Here is an 18,938-nt window from a genome sequence, read left to right as displayed (position 1 = left end):
ATTTATGGCATTCAAGAAGTAGTGATGAGAAATCTATTTCCAACAATATGAACCTTCGTGCATATCTCTCTATATATATAACATTAGCGTTCATCTCAATCAAGCTAATCTTATATTTCATCCAATAATATTTGTTCAGATTAAAGAGATTAACTTTTAAAGCATTTCTCAATATATAAAATGTATATTGAATTTGAATATTGCTATTAATTTAATCCGAACCAATATGCCATTTTATGAATAAATCTTCCAATTTCATATAAAAAAATTAAAATAATCATCTGTATTTTGACTAAGCTATATTAATTGATGTTAATCTAAAGGGTGACATTTAGCGAGAGTAGCCTTAAATGAAATTTCTCATAAAAACAATTACGCCTAATATATAGTAATTAGGATAATACGACCCTTATAGGTCAATTTTCTCACATGTCTGCTGATATTTAATTATATATATGGTCCATAGCCAGTAATACGATGTTATATGTTTTAAAGACCCAATTTCTTTGGAATTTCGGCTCTTAGATCTACACCTTCGCCATTTTTTTTCTCTTTGGAAACTTTCTAATTCGACTAGTTTTTGTCATTAAGTTTACTCTCATCCTGATTCACCGTTACTTTGTTATAGTCGACGAGTTTTGGTCATGGCATATTGGGATATTGTGACGAATTCAAAAGCATATCATCTACAATAATTATAATATAATTAATCAATTATATTTCAAAATTATGTTATATTTATAAAAATTTATATAAAATTTACATTTATAAGTGATAAATTATTATATAAATTTTTATTTTAATTGAATAATTATTATATTATAATAAAAGAAAATTGTAGGTTATATGCTTTATGAAATTCGATTCTATTTCATTGTTTACAACTTGTCAACTTTTTTAATTTGATTTCTTCACAAAAATTACATTTACTTAATTTCACATGTCAAAAAAGGAAAAAATAATATTTAACCCTTTTCTGGGGGCAGATCCAAATGCCAAAGAGAATGAGGGCTAAGGACCATATCTAAAGCTACAGTGCAACTTATAATAAATGTTGAACCGGACTTTGCATAAATTCTTTAGATGTAGAATTTCTCAAATTTCTCATTATTAAATTGGCACCTGCTCTGCAGAAAATGTTTCAGCCTTTTTTATTTTTGGAAATTCTTTGGTTGAGGTAGGAAACAAACTTCTACATTTAAAACAATTGCAAAGTCAAAGTATTATAATGGTATATATTCACTTTGTTAATGGAACTATTCGATATACCAATATAAAAATAGATTTGGTGATTCATATATTTGTATCATGTAAAATATTAAAAATCAGTGTATTCATATCATATTTCACATAAAAATTACGTGTTATAATTCATATCGATACAAAAACATAAAATATATTTTTTTTATTTTGTTAAATTTATTTATAATCACTACAAGGGATTAAGTTTTTAGTGACTTTTTTTTTTTACATTTAGTAACGTTTATAAATGCCATTAAAGGATTAGAGGCATTTATAAATGTCATTGCCAAAAATGTCACTAAAAATGTCACCTATACCTGCGTCGAAAAAAATAATGATGTTTTTAAAAAATACTACTAACTTAACAGCATTTTTATCATAAAATGCTATTAAATTTAGAGGTATTTATAGTATAAAATGTTACTAAATTTAGTAGCGTTTATAGTAAAAAACGTCACTATATTTTGATATTTAAAAGCATTTTTAGGTACAAATGTTACTAAATTAAGAAATTTATTTTTTAAAAATTTTGTTTTAATATTGATTATTACATTAAATAAAAAATATTAAAAGAAATAAAAACGAACTTAAATTCATAAACTGAATATTATAAATACATAATTTGTTTTAATATGGATGGAACACAAAGTTTAATACATACAATAACATTCAAATTATTTTAGTACATTAACCAAAAATTTAAAATGTATAAAATTAATTACTGCATAAATTTGGATACTATCATTTTATGAAAGATTTTTCCCTCCTTGGCCACTACCATCTTCTGTTGTTGATGGTTTTCATGCATAACGAATCATTTCAAGCAAGATTAAGTTGTTTCGTCAGACACCATGATCTAAAAAAAAAACAAAACAAATACCAAGATAAGATAAAAAAAAAAACATAATAGATTATTTCGGAATGGTTTCCTAAGGATATCTTGAATGAATCAACAAATTCATGTTAACGAGTAACAATTTTTAGTAATTAAAAAAATATTTTGTTGAAACAAACACTAAACCTAAAATTTCATTTGTGTTTGTAACTAAATTCAACATTTAATTTCAAGTTTTTCAGAGAAAAATCCTATTTCTTTTATTTTCTATTTTATCTTGAATTTTCTCACTAATCAAATAAAATCAAACTCAAAACTGTAATAACGAAATAAATTGGTAAAAAAAGAAAAAGAACGGCTAAACACTAAAAATTGTCAAAGTTGAAATTGAGCTTACCAATAGAGCTTGAACAATGACAAAAATGCAATAAATCAAATAAAAAATTTAGGGATTTGACCAAATAAATCAGATAGAAAGTTTAGAGATATGACCCAAATTACAAGAAAGCTAACTTGAAATTTGCAAAAACAAAAGAAAAAAAGATGAAAATTAGCTACAAAATAACTGAAACTTAGGCAGAAAATGAGAAGAAAGCGACCCAAAATGAGCAAAAATGGAAGAAATGAATAGAGAAAAGAAAAGTAAAATGGGAGTTTTGTAGGTTTGAAATTTAAGAAAAATTTAGCAGCGAAAAAGTGTGATTATTGAAAGCATTTTTAGCTAAAAATGCCTCCAATAATCTTCTTTAATTATTTTTTTAAGATTATTCAAGACATTTTTACAAAAAAAATACCCTCAATAATCCTCTTCTTTTTTTATGAGAGGATTATTGAAGGCATTTTAGGTAAAAAAAACTCATTGAATAATCTGCTCATAAAAAATAGAGACGATTATCGAAGGCATTTTCTATTAGAAACGCTTTCAATAATTCTCCTAAAAAATTGTAAAGAATTATTGAAGGTATTTTTTATAAAAAACGTCTCCAATAAATTTTCTTGTCAATAAATTTGCTAAAAATAAAGTAGCATTGTCAATTAGAACATACAGTCCTTAACCATAAAGTTATAGGTATGATCTCTTCTTTCAGTATTTTTTAAGTTTTTTGAAGGATTATTAAAGGCCAGAAATTCCCCTAAAAAATTGGAGGTGATTATCCCTTAAAAAATTCAAAAAATGCTAAAATGAGAGATCAAACCTATGATCTTATAATTAACGATCATATGCTCTAACCAACAATACTACTCTATTTTTTATAAGAAAATTATTCAAGGCGTTTTCTGTAAAAAAAACGCCTTCAATAATCACTCTAATTTTTTAAAAAAAGATTATTCAAGTTATTTTAGTCGATAAACGTCATTAATTTTTGTCTTTAATAGCATTTATAACTACAAACGCTACTATTTGAATATTTAGTAGTATTTTGATAAAAAAAAACTTTAAGTTTTATAAAAACATGAAAATTAACGATATTTTAAGTGAAATATCGCTATAAAACTGTCCTTAATTTTTTATTTTCTTGTAACGAATTTTTATTAAAATTTTAAATTATATTATTTTTATATTTTTTATTTGTATCGTTTTCATATCATATCATTATATTATAATTAAAATTGTCAAATCTCTATAAAAATAACTGCTGACGGTATAAATAAGTTTTTTTATATTCTTTAATTTTGTAAATTAACCTCAGATTTTTAATTTACTACCTGAAATTAGATGTTTAATTTGGCTAAAGAGGAATTGGGTTTTTTTTTTTTTTTTTTCAGGATTTGAAAATGCAGATTCTACTGCAATTTAGAGAAATAAATAACTTTCCGTATCTGAATTAAGTATATTTTGTTTAGAAAAACTGTGAGAGATAATACAACAAGTGAGTAAAAAAATTTTTTGCTAAAATTGAAGAATCTTTTCCTCTTTGTTTTCTAACAAGTTTTTCATATTCAAATCTATGTGTCAAGATGCATAATCATACTCTCTGTGCATCTTGCTCCTCACAATTTGGACATCCCAAGTTCATTGGGACCCTTTTAGCCATCAATTGTCCCACACAGAAATCATCAAAGTTATGAACACATCAATTGGGTTTTCTGAGTTCAAAAACCTTGTTATTGGACTATAATCAAAATTAATCACCATACCTAAATATAAAAGATAAAGAATCTTCATCATGAAGATGACCTATGCCAGTGTTAATTAGCTTTTTGGTTAAATAATTTAAATTCAAAAGGAAAAAAGATTTAGTATACCTAATTGTGAAATAGGTAAAAGGTTGAAATCATTTACATTACACTTCACTTTTAATGACAACTATAGTTGTTCTATCCCGTTAAAAAAAATTATACGTGTTAAAATTAAAATTAAATTTATTAAATAATATTTTTTAAAATAATTATATAAATTAATTGAATTAAAAATCGATTCAATGAAAATTATTGTCTTTACCACCAACATAATATTAATGCCTTTAATTTTATTTTTTATTTTGATGCCAACTGAAATTTTCTCAATTGAAAATTTACAATACCAAACAAATTATTTATCTATTTATTTGAGCCAATAATCAATTATAATCTCAATTAAGTTCCTTCAGCATTTACACCAAAAACCGTAGGTCAAAAGTGTAATTTCGTTTACTAATTCATAAAAAAAAAGAACAACTTGAATTAAAGAAATTTAATTTGAAAGGGACACAATATCATAAAAATCCTAGCTTTAAACGTAACCAAAGTAGTAATCCACAACAATCATGTAAAATTAAAATATTTTTTCTTAAAGATAATCAATTGAGTAATTAAAAAGATTTAAAAAAAAAAAAAACCAATTATTACCCAAAAAATTTTCAACTGTTGCTGTCGCCTTGTAAATTTTAAACCTCGTTAAAACCTTTTTCACTCCCTTTTTTTTTTTTTTTCTTATTTCTATGTATAAAAGGCAAAAATAAAAAAATAAAACCCAACTAAAGAGTGATTCTGAAGGGAAACAAATCAATCGAAAGAGAAAAAGAGATAAGAGATAGACAGCCTCTAAAATCCCGGATCTATCTTTGCTTTCTCTGCGAAACCCAAAGTACCATATCAAAAATTCTAAGAAAATGGTGCAGAAATCATTGATCTATGCATTTGTATCTCGTGGGGAAGTTATATTAGCTGAGTACACTGAATTCAGTGGGAATTTTAATTCCATAGCTTTTCAATGCCTCCAAAAGCTTCCATCTTCCAACAACAAGTTCACTTACAACTGTGATGGCCACACCTTCAATTACCTTGTTGACAATGGCTACAGTTAAGTTTTTTTTTTTTTTTCTTTCTCAAGAAATTTTAAATTTTGGCTTCCATTATTTTAAAGTTTGGATCTTTGGGAAATGAGTGGAAAAGCAAAATGAAAGAGAAGAAAATTTTGGGTCTTTTTCTTTTTCTTTTTTCTTGTATTTTTCTTTTTCTTTTTTCTTGTAGTGTATAATTTAATGGCTAGAAAAGAAATGGATTTGAGATCTAGAGGGAAAGTTTGGATTTGGGTTTTTCCCATTGGATTATTTATGAGAAAATTGCTTGTTAGAAATGGGAAAAAAAAATAGAAACTTTGTTTTTTTACTACTGTTGCTTTTTAGGTAGTTTATCTCTGGTTATTGTGCATTATAGTATTGGAAATTACTCAAATTGATTGGTTAGTAAATGAGGGTTTATTATGGAGATCTTGTGGCTTATTCTTTTTAACATTAGTTGCCTATGTGTGGTATACTGAGTTCGTGCTATATGCTGGTTGTTGAAGGCCCATGTGCAAGTGTGTTATGTCTTGTGTGGTTTGTTTTTTTTTTATGTTTAGGTTTCTTCTGATGATGATTGGAATACGTCATGTCTTTATAATGTTATAAACTGACTTCAAGTGAAAGCAAATCGATTCGGTTATCACCCCTGTAACCCACATTCTTGATTAATGCTGAAACAGAAGAAGGTAGGGGGGGGGGGGGGGGGGAGAAAAGATATCATTAGAAGTCTATCTAAAAATCAGTTAGATTTTATTGTTTATGCATTCTGCTTCAATGAACTCTAATTGACTCCAAGAATTGTTGAAAGAACCTTTTACTGTGTTATCGTTGACAGCTTCTTTTTTATTTCATGTTGGTAAATTGGCTGACTTTTAGATGTTGCAGCATATTGTGTTGTTGCAGATGAGTCAGCTGGAAGGCAAGTACCTATTGCATTTTTGGAGCGTATCAAGGATGATTTTGTGTCAAAATATAGTAGTGGAAAGGCTGCTTCAGCTCCTGCCAACAGCCTGAACAAGGATTTCGGGTATCTACCTCTGACTAAAATCATGAAAATACTTACTGGTTATCTTTTCTTATTATTGTAGCATATCTAACATGCTATTAACTGCAGGCCAAAACTAAAAGAACACATGCAGTACTGTGTTGATCATCCTGAAGAAATAAGCAAGCTTGCTAAGGTTAAAGCGCAGGTTTCAGAAGTCAAAGGTGTTATGATGGAGAACATTGAAAAGGTATATGCTTTGTTAGCTGCACCATGTTTATGCTTCTGTTGTTATGTCAGCCATTTGTAAATGGATGGATTAACCTAGAGTAGATGATAGGGGCTAGTGCTCTGTCTTTATAGGTTTACCTTTCATTTTCTCTTAGGCTGATGTTTACTGCATAGTCATAGTGACAGATGGCTTTAATCATGTTAATATTTCTATGATATTCCTCTTTTAAATCTTAAGGGTCTTTATTATATTTGTGCGGTTCGAATTTTTCAATTAGTTTCAATCATTTGTTGGCTCTGCCAAATGCCAATGCATGTCCTATATCACTGTGGAACTATCTGGTTCTGTTTCTCAAATCTCACATTTCTCGGTGGGCTTTTGGTCGATGTTGCCATCCTGCAGTGCTTCAGGCAAATTGCAATTTTCCCATATTAAATTATGACAACAACTTTGGTAATCAACCAACTTACCAGAAACATGCTTGTGGTCATTTTTACTGAATTTCCTTCCTGCAGGTGTTAGATAGAGGGGAAAAGATAGAGATACTAGTGGATAAGACTGAGAATCTTCACCAACAGGTCAGTGACTCTCTTTCTCTTTGTCATGCACCAATCAGGTATCTGTGCAAATTTAAACATGTAACAACTTAAACTAAGTTTGTTGTTTCTATTGATGTCATGTGAGAATTTAGATTTGGGTTGGATCGCTCTGTAACATTATGAATTATCAGCAAGGCGGGTTTTAATCCTCAATATGTTATTTTGGCAAAGAAAAACATGAGGAATGATGGAAATACAAGAAAACAGACATTTGTTTTAGTAGCATCAGATCTTAGTTGAGTATGCTAGAAGGCTGCAGAACTTGACTCAGCAAAGCATCATGCAAGGAGACATAATTATAACCTGTTTCCATTGTAACTACATAATTTGATGTTTACAACTTTCTGAAATTATTTCTTTGCAGGCTCAAGACTTTCGAAATACTGGGACGAAAATCCGAAGAAAAATGTGGCTACAGAACATGAAGATCAAGCTGATTGTTCTAGGAATACTGATTGCCTTGATCCTCATCATTGTCCTCTCGGTTTGCCATGGTTTCAACTGTGGCAAATGAGTGCTGTTCTGGATAGGCTTATTGGGTTTCACCAGAGCTTTTGTGATAATATTGTGAGGAAAATATCAAAATATATATAATAACTTACAAGTCATAAAATTACCATTTAGCAATCACCAGATGTTTGGTGGAAGTTATTTTTTAATGTGAACAAACCCTATAAGTTTTATTGCATTGCATGAATGTGCTTTTTGGAACTACCATATTGGTTGTTAACCATCAAGCTTCACAGTCCGCTGGCAAAATTTTGTTCCAGGCTGGAATTTGTTTGATTTTCTATTTTTAGCTCAATCTTGTCAGCCACTAATTGTCTGTTTAGTCCCCAAGACATCCGAGTAAATCTTTTTTTTAGTTTCACTCTCCCATGAGTTCTTAGTTCAAAGTCCTACACCAATTAACTGTAATTGCTTTTGGAGAGATAGGGACTCAGATCCATATAATTCTTTAGACATTTGGCTTGAAAGTGGAGAGGTAATGCTTTTGTAGGGAATATTGCAAATTGAATCCTGTGAAAATAAAAACTAATGGCCCGGTGGAGGCAGCAGGTTTTTAAACATTTACAGATTATCTACTCAAGGAGTTCCTGTGGGTTCAACTGTCAGGGCCAACCAAAAATATTGGCAATATTACTCCAGTTTCAATCCCAAATGCTCAAAATCCAAACAAATCTCCAGTTTCAATCTCTTCAACAAAATAAAATATAAAGAAACTATCGATTTCTCCTCTTATACTCAAGAATCTTATTCTCCTTGTGTTTGACAGGTTTCTAATTGTCTGCTTCTGCCTTTCCATCTTTAATTTGATAAACTCATTTTTCCCACTATAACTATTCAAATGCACCCTTCTCCCTCCACCGTTAATCCTGAGCTTCGCTCTTGTTCTCACCTTTTCCAATTTAACACCATTACTACCATTTATTTTCTCTTCAAAACCATCCAATTTTGTTCCGGGCTATTATGTTGTTAAAAGAATTTTTAGTTGATCTCTCCCCTTTTTCATTGGTTGGATTATCTAATTTAGGAGTAATTATTGCGCTCTCTCTCCATCCATTTACAAATTTTTGGGGTTTTTCCTCTATATTTAAGTTCGAATCCACCATTCTAAATATCAGAAGGAAACAGAGTTTTTTCAAACAATTTTTTATGATTATTCGACAGACGGACGATTGTTCATATATCAAAAATCATCATGGATTTTCAACTTATGAAGAAAAGTGAAGTAGGTAATCATAAAGGCGACCAAAGTGAAGTAGGTAATTCCTTGTTGAAGCATTTGGAATTGCAGTCGAAGCTTTGTGATTACACTGACACAGCATCAAATGCTTGCTTCAAACATTAATCCGATTAATATTCAGAGCCTGCTACCTAGCTGCTAATCTGCTGGGATATAAGCTTTGAGATCAATATCCCCCCAATTAACACTGAAATCCAAGCATATTCAAAGACTGACCCAGCTTACTGAACTGAACAAGTTGGTTTCCTTGAAATACAAGTGACTCCCCTTTGGTCATTCCTTTCGGATGCAACTTTTCTACTACCAATCACCTTTGTCGCTGTCTTTTTTCAACCAAAAAATCACAAATGTCTTGCTCCCTAGCTAAGATTTGGTAGTGGAATATGCAAACTTTTGCCTTTGGATCTAATTTAACAACTGTGAGACCCAGTTAGATATCCTTCAGGCCTAATTATGAACCTCAGCTCGGCTACATTCTGTCATAGAATGGCTTGTCAAATACTGAGACTTGGGCTTTCATTAGCACCCGTCGTAGTCTTTATGGCTTGATTTTGTCATTTTGAGGTAAAATCATCACCATTTTTCACTGTTTGTCAATGTCGGGTGTATCAAACAGTTTTGTAAGTTTTACAACTTACAAGTCAGCCACTTTATTGTCAACCCTACTGCTTTCAAACTTAGCATTTTTCTTCAATTTGATTAGAGGGAGAAAATTTTGGGTTAAAGCTAAAGTCCAATACCTCTACCTCAGAAAGAGGAAAAAATTTTGCTGGAATCATATCCGATTCCTTATCAATTCATAGTCAATGAGCATTCAAATCCCACAAAGAAAATGTAAATTTCAATGGTCATTTGAAACTGCCAGCTTTGTTTCAAATAGTCTACAACCACCTAGAATGAAGAGTTTTTTACCAATGAATGGAAAGTAGTTTGCATTATTAGCTGTATCACCCACCAATTTACCAGATGAAACAAGAAATTTTTTTTCTCCTGTTTCAGGTCGATTGTTTGACTTGACCAGTATTTTCTTTTCCTTGGATCCACCGGCAGCTTGACTTGACCTGAATTTCTTAATTACTACTACTATTAATATGTAAGGGGGCCACCAATGGACATTAGATAAGTTGATATGAAATTAAAATTGATGCTCCAAAGTTACAAATTGAAAGTCATTTATGCGTGTGATAAGAGTTTTAGATTAGGAATTTAAAAAAAGAAAATGAAGCAAGTCAAGGCCAATTGCCAAACCATATTAAAGTCTTATGGGCCACAAGCAATTAGCTTTTGCCCTCATAACTTAAGTATTGATTGCCTGGTGGTTGTGGCTATGATTTCTTCCTCCATGTGTGTTTGGTCAAGTGTCATGAACCCTCGTTCATTTAGATACTCTCTCTCAGACCAAGGCTTTAAACTTGTAATAATCAGTGCAATAGTTGTTCCACCTCCTCTTTAGTTTTGCTTTTTCAATTTTGTTTTCAGTTCTAAATCCCACCAAATCCATATCTACCTTCAAAATTCTCCCATAAAATTCTTTCCCTATCAAGGGACCCATCTTATGTAAACCAGAAAATGTGCCATAAAATCAAATTAAAAAGCCAAAAAAAGCCATAGAAATCCCTGGTAGGTTTCTGCCCCCATGCCATATTTAACACAATTACAAAAACAATGGGTTAATATCATCTCAGGAATCAGGTCCCATAGCTCTTAATTATTTTGTACCCCTGTTCTTTTTAAAATTTTCTTCATAAAACAGACTGGTCCAAAAACTGGAAGATAAATGCATATGCTATGCCTCTCTGTCAACTTTCATAAATTCTGCATAAATCAACTGCGTCTGCTCTCTTTCCTCGTGCCAAATCTCAGATATAGGTCAAAAACAGCAATCAAATACTCGAAAGATGTAGACAAAAAGAAAACCATGGGCCTTGAGAAAGGATCAGAAACCCACTCTGGTTTACGTTTAACTCTGCTCCATGAAAAGCCCAATTTGAGAATATCCACTCAATAAACTAAAAAAAAAAATGGGGTTGCTTCATAGATTTTCCAAGACTTGATTTCTGCCTTAGTACGTGGGATGCGCAATCATAAACGCGACAAAAATTATCTGTCCTACTATCCATGATATAAATATTCTTCAACTTTATGATCTTCCCAGTTCCCACCCACAAAAAGAAACAAACCTTAATTCTTAGCTTCAAACATTTATTAAACCACTACTTTTTCTTTGTTTCAACTTCTAATAATTATTTCTCTATTATCAATCTGAGAAATTAATTAGTTAATTGTATCAGAAAACTCTTCTGGACAACACGTTACATCGTTTCCCTTACTGATTTGATTAAAGATTAGAGACTTTTTCAAGCGAGCTTTGGCCTTGGGGACTTTGGACGGTTCTTACCAAGGACAAGTTGCACACGTAAAGTTGCCCCCCTTTGTTGTCATCCATGCTGAGATATAACAGATGAAACAAGCTAGGGTTAGTGTAATTTATTCACATTTCATGGCTATTCCTCTTATCGCTCTTTATTTTTGTTTATCCAAGAAGTCATGTGGGTTGTTGGGATTCTTTATCTAATCACAAGAACAAAGAAAAAAAAAAATTACTACGCTGATGATTGTGGTGATTAGAGCGTTGAAGCATTACAAAATTAAGCTGATGCAGCCATTTTTTTTTCATTTTAATACTAACAACACACTGAAATCACAATAATATATATGAAAATCTCAAAACCATGGACAAGTGAAAACATTGAAGAAAAAGATGTGACATATTCTCCTTTTCTTCTTTTTTTCTTTTCTGGGCCTTTCTTTACAAATTTGTCAGCTAGCAAACGATCGATAGGGCGGCAAATGGTGCAATACGTAAACAATCCACTTGTTAAATGGCACATGAGTTGATTCTTTGTCACATATATCTTTACATAACTTTGCGTGACTTAGTTTTGCTCATGTCATTTTAGTGCATAAAAACCATATATACATGATGGCCAAAAAGTACCCATTCATTGCTTACACTTTAAGATCGAATTTCTTCGTTTTTTTTTTTTTTTTCGATAGAAAAAGATTTTTGGGATCAGAAAACAATGGGCATTGAAGATCATGCTTTGACAAGAATATGATGGAGTAATCTTGGTTTGAATATTTTGGCATATCTTTTGAACCTGTCTTATCTTGTAAAACCAACAAAATTGAGGATGGCATATATGAATCCCAAGTTTCTGCATTCACATTTGATTGATTAGGCTTGGTGGGCTTATGTTTAACTATTTTCACTAAAATTTAAAAAGAAAATGGCGGTATCGCTTCCATTATAAGGAATTAATAAATATTCATGAATTTATTATATTTATTTTTTTCAGTTGAGTGATATATTGTTCTTGCACCTCTCTCAAAACATACGATTTTTTTTTTCTGAATTGATCTAAATAAATTTATTTATGTTGAATCTAATGAATTAAAAAAATTAATTTTTTATTACCTAACAACAAATTTGAACTCAAACAATTAAAAAAAGTAAACTCTGTATATCACTTGAACTAATAGCCATTAATAATTTATTATATTTATTACTTTCTTATATTTTTAATTTGTCAAACTATTCAATTTTTGAACAAAATAACAATTAAGAATATTATAATTTATCATAGAACGTGGTGCATATATATAGATATGATAATTTAAAATACGATACGTTAATACAACATAAATATTTTACAAATATAGGATACTTAAATAACGTTTTAGCAATAACTATATATAAGTTTAACAAAATAAAAAATATATTTTTTATATTTTTGTGTTGACATGAATTATAATTGTAATTTTCATATAAAAGATAACATAAATACACAAATTTTAATATTTTACACAACACGAATATATGACTCGTTAGATCTACATTATATCAAATTTCTTTAAAAAAAAAAAACCAACATTACTCATAAGTTTGAATAATATTTTAAAGATTGAACCGGCCTTAACGTACCCCAAACGAGTTTATCTTATTTTTTATTATATATTCATGTTTTATTTTGATGTAAGAGAGATTAGGAAGATATTTATTTATAGATGCGCAACAATTATGGTCTTATAAGGGAAATATATCATATACATTATTATAATACAATTAATCAATAATAATTTAGTATTATGTAGAATCTATAAAAAAAAAATTATAAAGATCCACGTTGTAATTGATTAATTGCAGTATTATAATAAAAAAATTGTAAGTAAAATTCTCTGGTCTTACAGGATATGATTCTATTGATATTTAATTAATTAATTACTTTAGTGAGTGGTTGCATCATTAACTAATTAAGTGCACTAATATGGTATTAATAATTATCATATTATATCTAATATATGCATGTCACTTCTTTAAAAAAAATTAGTTCTTAGATTGTGTGCGATTAGAACTACATCAGACATATTATTATTGAGAGAATTGAAAAATATTTAATTCCTGATTTAAAAAACTTGAATTAATGATCAGACAAAATTAATTAGGTCAACTTCCTTGTTATTCACTCTTCATCGTGATTAAAGTCTAGTACTTTCAAATTTATTTCTTAATATCTAGTTTTTTTTTTTTTTTTTCACATCATTAGAATGGCATATTTTTCATTTTTTTAATGGAATTATAAATACAAATTATAATTATAATAAGTCTTAAATTAAAATATTATTGATTTATTAATTAATTAATTAAAATATAACTAAATAAATTTAATATAAAATTAAACAGAACCCACAAACATCGAATTTTAAACCTAAAACTTCAAGCCCATAAAGAAAGTAAACATTAGTGAAACATTTCTACCTGTCACAAGCAATTCTAAAAAAAGTTTATTTATGCACACACAATTTCGCATCGATACTTTTATATTTTCAAAATTAATCAATTTCAATTAAATTCCTTTGTCATTTGTTTTAATAATTACATGGGTTTGATTTTTTTTTTTTTGGTTGGGTCTTCGTATTTTGGGAATTTTGAGTTTTTATTTAATTTGGGTTTGGGTGACCTAGATGATTCTTTGTTAGTTTTAGTGTTCCAATTTTGAGTCATATATTTCATTTTTTAAGAAGAATTTAATTATGCACGAAAGATGTTTGTTAAAATATCTTGGAGGATTAATTTCTTTGTGGGAAGTGCTATAAAGTTATATGGACCCCCAGCCAATGAAGTGCTATGGTGGAAAAAGAAGAAGAGCAAATACATTCAAACTTAACCGTTATTACAAATTCTTATCCTACTGAAGGTCATTAGCATTGAATTTTCTCCAAATTTTGTTTTCTGTCTGTCATTGCGGTCAGTGAACTGACATTGGATTTTCAGATTTTTACCAGGTTCCAAGGCATTGGTGCATGCCATTAAATGCATAAACTTTTTATTTTTTAGAAAAAATAGAAGATGGATAGAGTGTTTAATTTTTTAAATCAAAATAAAATATATAATATTTGTTAATTTAAAATATACGATTAAAAATCAAACATTTAAAATAATTTTAATAAATAATCATTGATTAACTCGAATCTAAAATTTTACGTCAATCATCCTTTATCGATTGAGCCAAAATGCACAAACTTTGCATCTTATGAAACGTGAAGTTGTTGAAACGTCCCATCTGCTGTTTTTTATAGTTAAGAACCAAAAATATTCCATAGAATTTGTCTACCCCTGATTTGGTCATTTAAAGTCACAAGAACAAGGCCTGCTTTTATGACCAAAGGAAAATCACAAATTCAAATAAGTTTATATATATAAATAATAATCTGTAAAAAATGATTACTAGTTATTTGAATCTCATATGATTTATAATGAAGACATTCTTAAAAATTGAAAAAAAAGAAAATGGAATTAGTTAGGTTCTTCAATTTCGGCCACCCCCTAATCTTAAAATAATGGGTAAAATAACAGGTAATCTCAATTACTAACCAATATTAATTAATAAACATGTGCAAATGTACTGATAATAAAATTATTTTATCAGAAAATAATTGAAGCCCACTCACATGACAATGCGATTAGGTTTTTCATTATCCTTCTCGACTCTAGCTCAACTTCGAAAGAAACTTCAAGAAATATGAGAGAATTACATGCATAATAAAAAGAAATGCCTTGAATCCGTAATTTAGTTTAATTGGTTCATATTTATATAATAATAAATTTACTCAAAATATTTATACTGGAATCAAATACATTCCCCATATATCCTACTGAATCAAGCAGACACGGTTGATGTAGGTAACAAGGAAATTTTGGTATTTGATAATGGGGGCCTTCTTCGAAAGTTATTTTGTATATTGTCACTGTTAAAACAATGACTAACGTTATCTTTTCAAAACCATTAAAATTGTCTTCTCTACCGGGAACACCGCAATAAGGTTTTTCTTTCAACAAACAGCACTTTGTTTTTTTCCTTTTTTAAGAATCTGCTCATAAAATTTTCATTTCTCTTCAACAGAAAGAAAGATATTTTCCTTTGGTTCAAGTACAATAATCAACTATAATGATTAGTTACTTTTAATTTTGTGTTTAATCACTATTTTCTTCGACTTATTTAACCAAGAAGTTCACATAGAAATGGATCACGGTGAGGCCTAGCTAGGGGAATCTTATGAAATCTGTTTTGGACATGGGAAAAAAATTATTTTCTTTGCTTTGAATTTAGTCATAAGAAGACCAATTCAACATCCTCAATATATATACTTTTGAAAACATTTGATCAGGTGATAGTATTCTAAAAGACAGATGCTAATGATTTTATCTCGTTACCCAGATAATCTACCAAACTTCTTTTTTTTATTTCCTAATTTATATGTATTTTTGACTCGTATGCTTCGTTTGATTGTTGTCTCAGCTTCTTAGAAACTGAAACCCAATATTAAAAAAACAAAGAAAAGCCATTTGAATATGAATAAACCCATAATTGCATATTGAAATTAGATTCAAAACCGCCAATTTCTTCCTCTATTATTAGATTGCGACTTTTTTATAATAAATAAAAAAAAAAACTCAAAATAGATGACTAATGATAGCAATACCAGAAAAACGTAGCTATCATACTACTCTAGCAGCCTGCAGAAGATAAATTATTTTACGTCAGATATGATGGGTGCGATCACAATCTGTTTATTGTTTTTCTTTAATGATAGGTAACATTGGTTTCGATTGCTACAATTTTTTGTTTATCGTTTCTTTCGATACTTTTGTGCTTGACAATGTGGAAAGCGCCATAGATAGAAATTTATTGAGACCAACTTGATTTTTGGTTATACCTTGGTATTTGCCATACGTCAAAAGCCAAAGATTAAGTGCTATTTTGTGCGGATGGCATTAAATGATTCTCCAATACTTTCTCATTTATGTTAATTGTGGAGTAAAGAAAGGGGAAAATTGCAAGAAATTTGATGCATCTATCCATCAGGTTGTGATTGAATCGCTGTTTGCTTGAATATTAGGTTTTTAAGATGATCCTGCATGCTCAAACAAGTTCTTTGTTTGTTTGTTTTTATCATTTTGTCGTTTCAAATAAGTTCTTTGTATGATTCAAATTGTAAAAATTTTATTTTTTGTCAGCTAATTGATCAAATTCAATAACATGGCCCGACCAAGGACGATTATAACAATATGTAAATCAATTTAATTGAATTCTGAGTTCATCTTCCTGTTTAATTTGGTGACTCATACAACAATACTTTTATATAAGGTCTAGGGATAGGTTTGTAGAGTATGGCATTTGAGTTTGATCATTTGTGAGCTACCAAAGGAGAAAAACTAAATTAATTATGTAGACAATAATTTTGTCCAAAATCTATTCAAATTGGCTTTGTATCAATGGAATCTCGTCATCTATATAAAATGGTTTTTATTTTTAAATAATTAAATTTTGATATTTTATTTTTTTAACATTTAAAAAAATTAATTTTTTAAGCCTAGATAACAAAAAATCAATTACTTGCTCAATTCTCAAAACTCCTTAGTAGAGTTTCAAAATTGTTATAACATATCAATTCGAAAACACGATAGTTAAACATAAAAATAAAGAATCACTACCAAATCTTTTTAAGTTTAATTGATCCACACTTTGGTCTCGAAACCAAATATCTATGAATAAATTTATTAGTAAAAGGTCTATGACTCACCCTTAAGGGATTTTTTCATGCTTGGATCAGTAATTAATTTTAAGATTTATTTAAAAATGAGATTGGTGATCAATCATATCTAAAAAAATTAATAATGACTCTTAATTTTTATATCTAGCTATCAAGTTTATGGATCAATACTTTATAACAAATTATGCAATTTATAAGGTATGTTTAGAAGAAATCTTTGTTAAATTTTTTTGCATGATTTGGATTATATAATAAGAATAGTAATGAAAATAGACATGTTAGGCAGATTGTGTGTACAAAAGCAGCTCTGCATTTATACATATCTTAAAGAGCTTATAACTAGTCAAAGAAAATGACCCCTCAAATTTAGGGTAATAATTAATAGAAAGAAAAAAAAGGAAAAATCAACTATATCAATTATATTTAGCTAGAATCTCATTTTCTTCTAGGGTTTTCATCATATGAAAAAGACAGATATGTATTTATTTTTATATATTGATTTATGAGTAAAGCCAAAGAAGTACCCACCTTTAATCTAAAAATTGTTGTGAACTTAAAACAAGATATAACCATTATCCATCCACATCATTAAAATATTGAAAGACTTGAAAATTGGTCCACAATGACAACACTAAAGGGTCTATAGTACTCACACATTCAATAAAAAAAAATTTTAGTAGCCATCAAAAGAGAAATTCTGATAAAAAAAATGACTTGATATCCATCCATCACTATCAAGGTAGGAGAAGTTTTTTAAATTCTTTGGCCCATTTCGTGGTCCAAAAAATATTGAATTTTACTCCAATCCCCTTTGTCAATTTACAAGAAATTTGTGTATGAATGGAATTTTTGTTGACAAGTTGATGGAATATTGGAAGCTATCATCAAAAGCCAACATTGTGGGCTCTACCTATATATGCTATAAGCATATGTCACTACCATAGGTCGATCCAGAAAAAAGAAAAAAAAGAAAATTTTGCATCCTCAAATCTTTTACTTGCGCCAATGAGAAAGAAGAATTTAAACCATGTTGGTTAGCTCAATTGTTTTCTTTTGACAAATTTGCAACTCGTTTTGTTTCTAGGCAAGGGGAAACGCCAAGAAATTTCAACATCAGCACTAATTACTCAGATTTCTTGAATCTAGTTTATTAATTTCAATTTTTTCTTTGTTGGTTTTCTTTTTAAAGTTAAAGTAAACTGTTGTTGTCTAATTTAGATAATTTTTTTATTAGATATGTTAGTTAAATATACGTGTGAAAGAAATTTTAGATTTAATTCAATTAATTTATATCGTTATTTTAAAAAATAATGTTTAATAAATTTAAAATATAAATTTTAATCAGTAAATTTTTTTTTCATTTTCAATCTAATTTTTTTATATAAAAAATATTTGTAAAAAACTATTAGGACTTGCTACATGGGGCTGGTATAACTGTATAGTTGCTGAATTGAAAGCTTTTTAATTTGATTTTTTTGTTGAAGAAGTATTTACTTTCGTCAGCTTTCTAGATTTTCTATTTGAATAAGCAATAGGAATCCTAATACTTCATGTGTTGAATAATGAATTGAATATCTTAAATTTTGAGTATTTCTTAGAAGGGACAATCAAAAAGGACTGAAACAATTTTCAAAAGATAATTGAGAAATCAATGAAAATTAAATATTCACCGCCTGCAAAATCAATGAATTTAAAAAAAAAAATACATTTTTAGGTTTTCAACAAGCATAATAGAGTCAGGTATCCATCGTTTTAGAAGGTGACAGAATGCATGAGAGTTAAATAGGTCCTGAATTCAACAAAATCCTGCCAATAGCTGCCTCTTTTTGCCCCCAAATGAAGAGACAAAATAAATGACTAATGCAACAATTGGCATTAATTTTTTTTTATTTTATGAATATTACTAATGAGTGTAAA

At 29.0% G+C, this 18,938-nt stretch overlaps 1 protein-coding gene across 1 annotated transcript; it reads left to right on the top strand.

The window, feature by feature from the left end:
- The first annotated feature begins 5,036 nt into the window (after positions 1 to 5,036).
- Positions 5,037 to 7,876, top strand: LOC111278590 (vesicle-associated membrane protein 721-like). Its single transcript, XM_022865196.2, has 5 exons — positions 5,037 to 5,359; positions 6,229 to 6,370; positions 6,458 to 6,578; positions 7,076 to 7,138; positions 7,524 to 7,876. Exons 1-5 carry the CDS (start codon positions 5,170 to 5,172, stop codon positions 7,671 to 7,673), a joined length of 666 nt encoding a protein of 221 aa, XP_022720931.1. The 5' UTR covers positions 5,037 to 5,169; the 3' UTR covers positions 7,674 to 7,876.
- Positions 7,877 to 18,938: the final 11,062 nt, after the last annotated feature.

This window comes from Durio zibethinus, chromosome 8 (assembly GCF_047325235.1).
Source record: "Durio zibethinus cultivar Kanyao isolate XHJ-2024 chromosome 8, ASM4732523v1, whole genome shotgun sequence".
NCBI classification, from domain to species: Eukaryota; Viridiplantae; Streptophyta; class Magnoliopsida; order Malvales; family Malvaceae; genus Durio; species Durio zibethinus.
The sequence above is the reverse complement of the archived record's forward strand: the minus strand, read 5'-3'. Positions and strand labels throughout refer to the sequence as shown.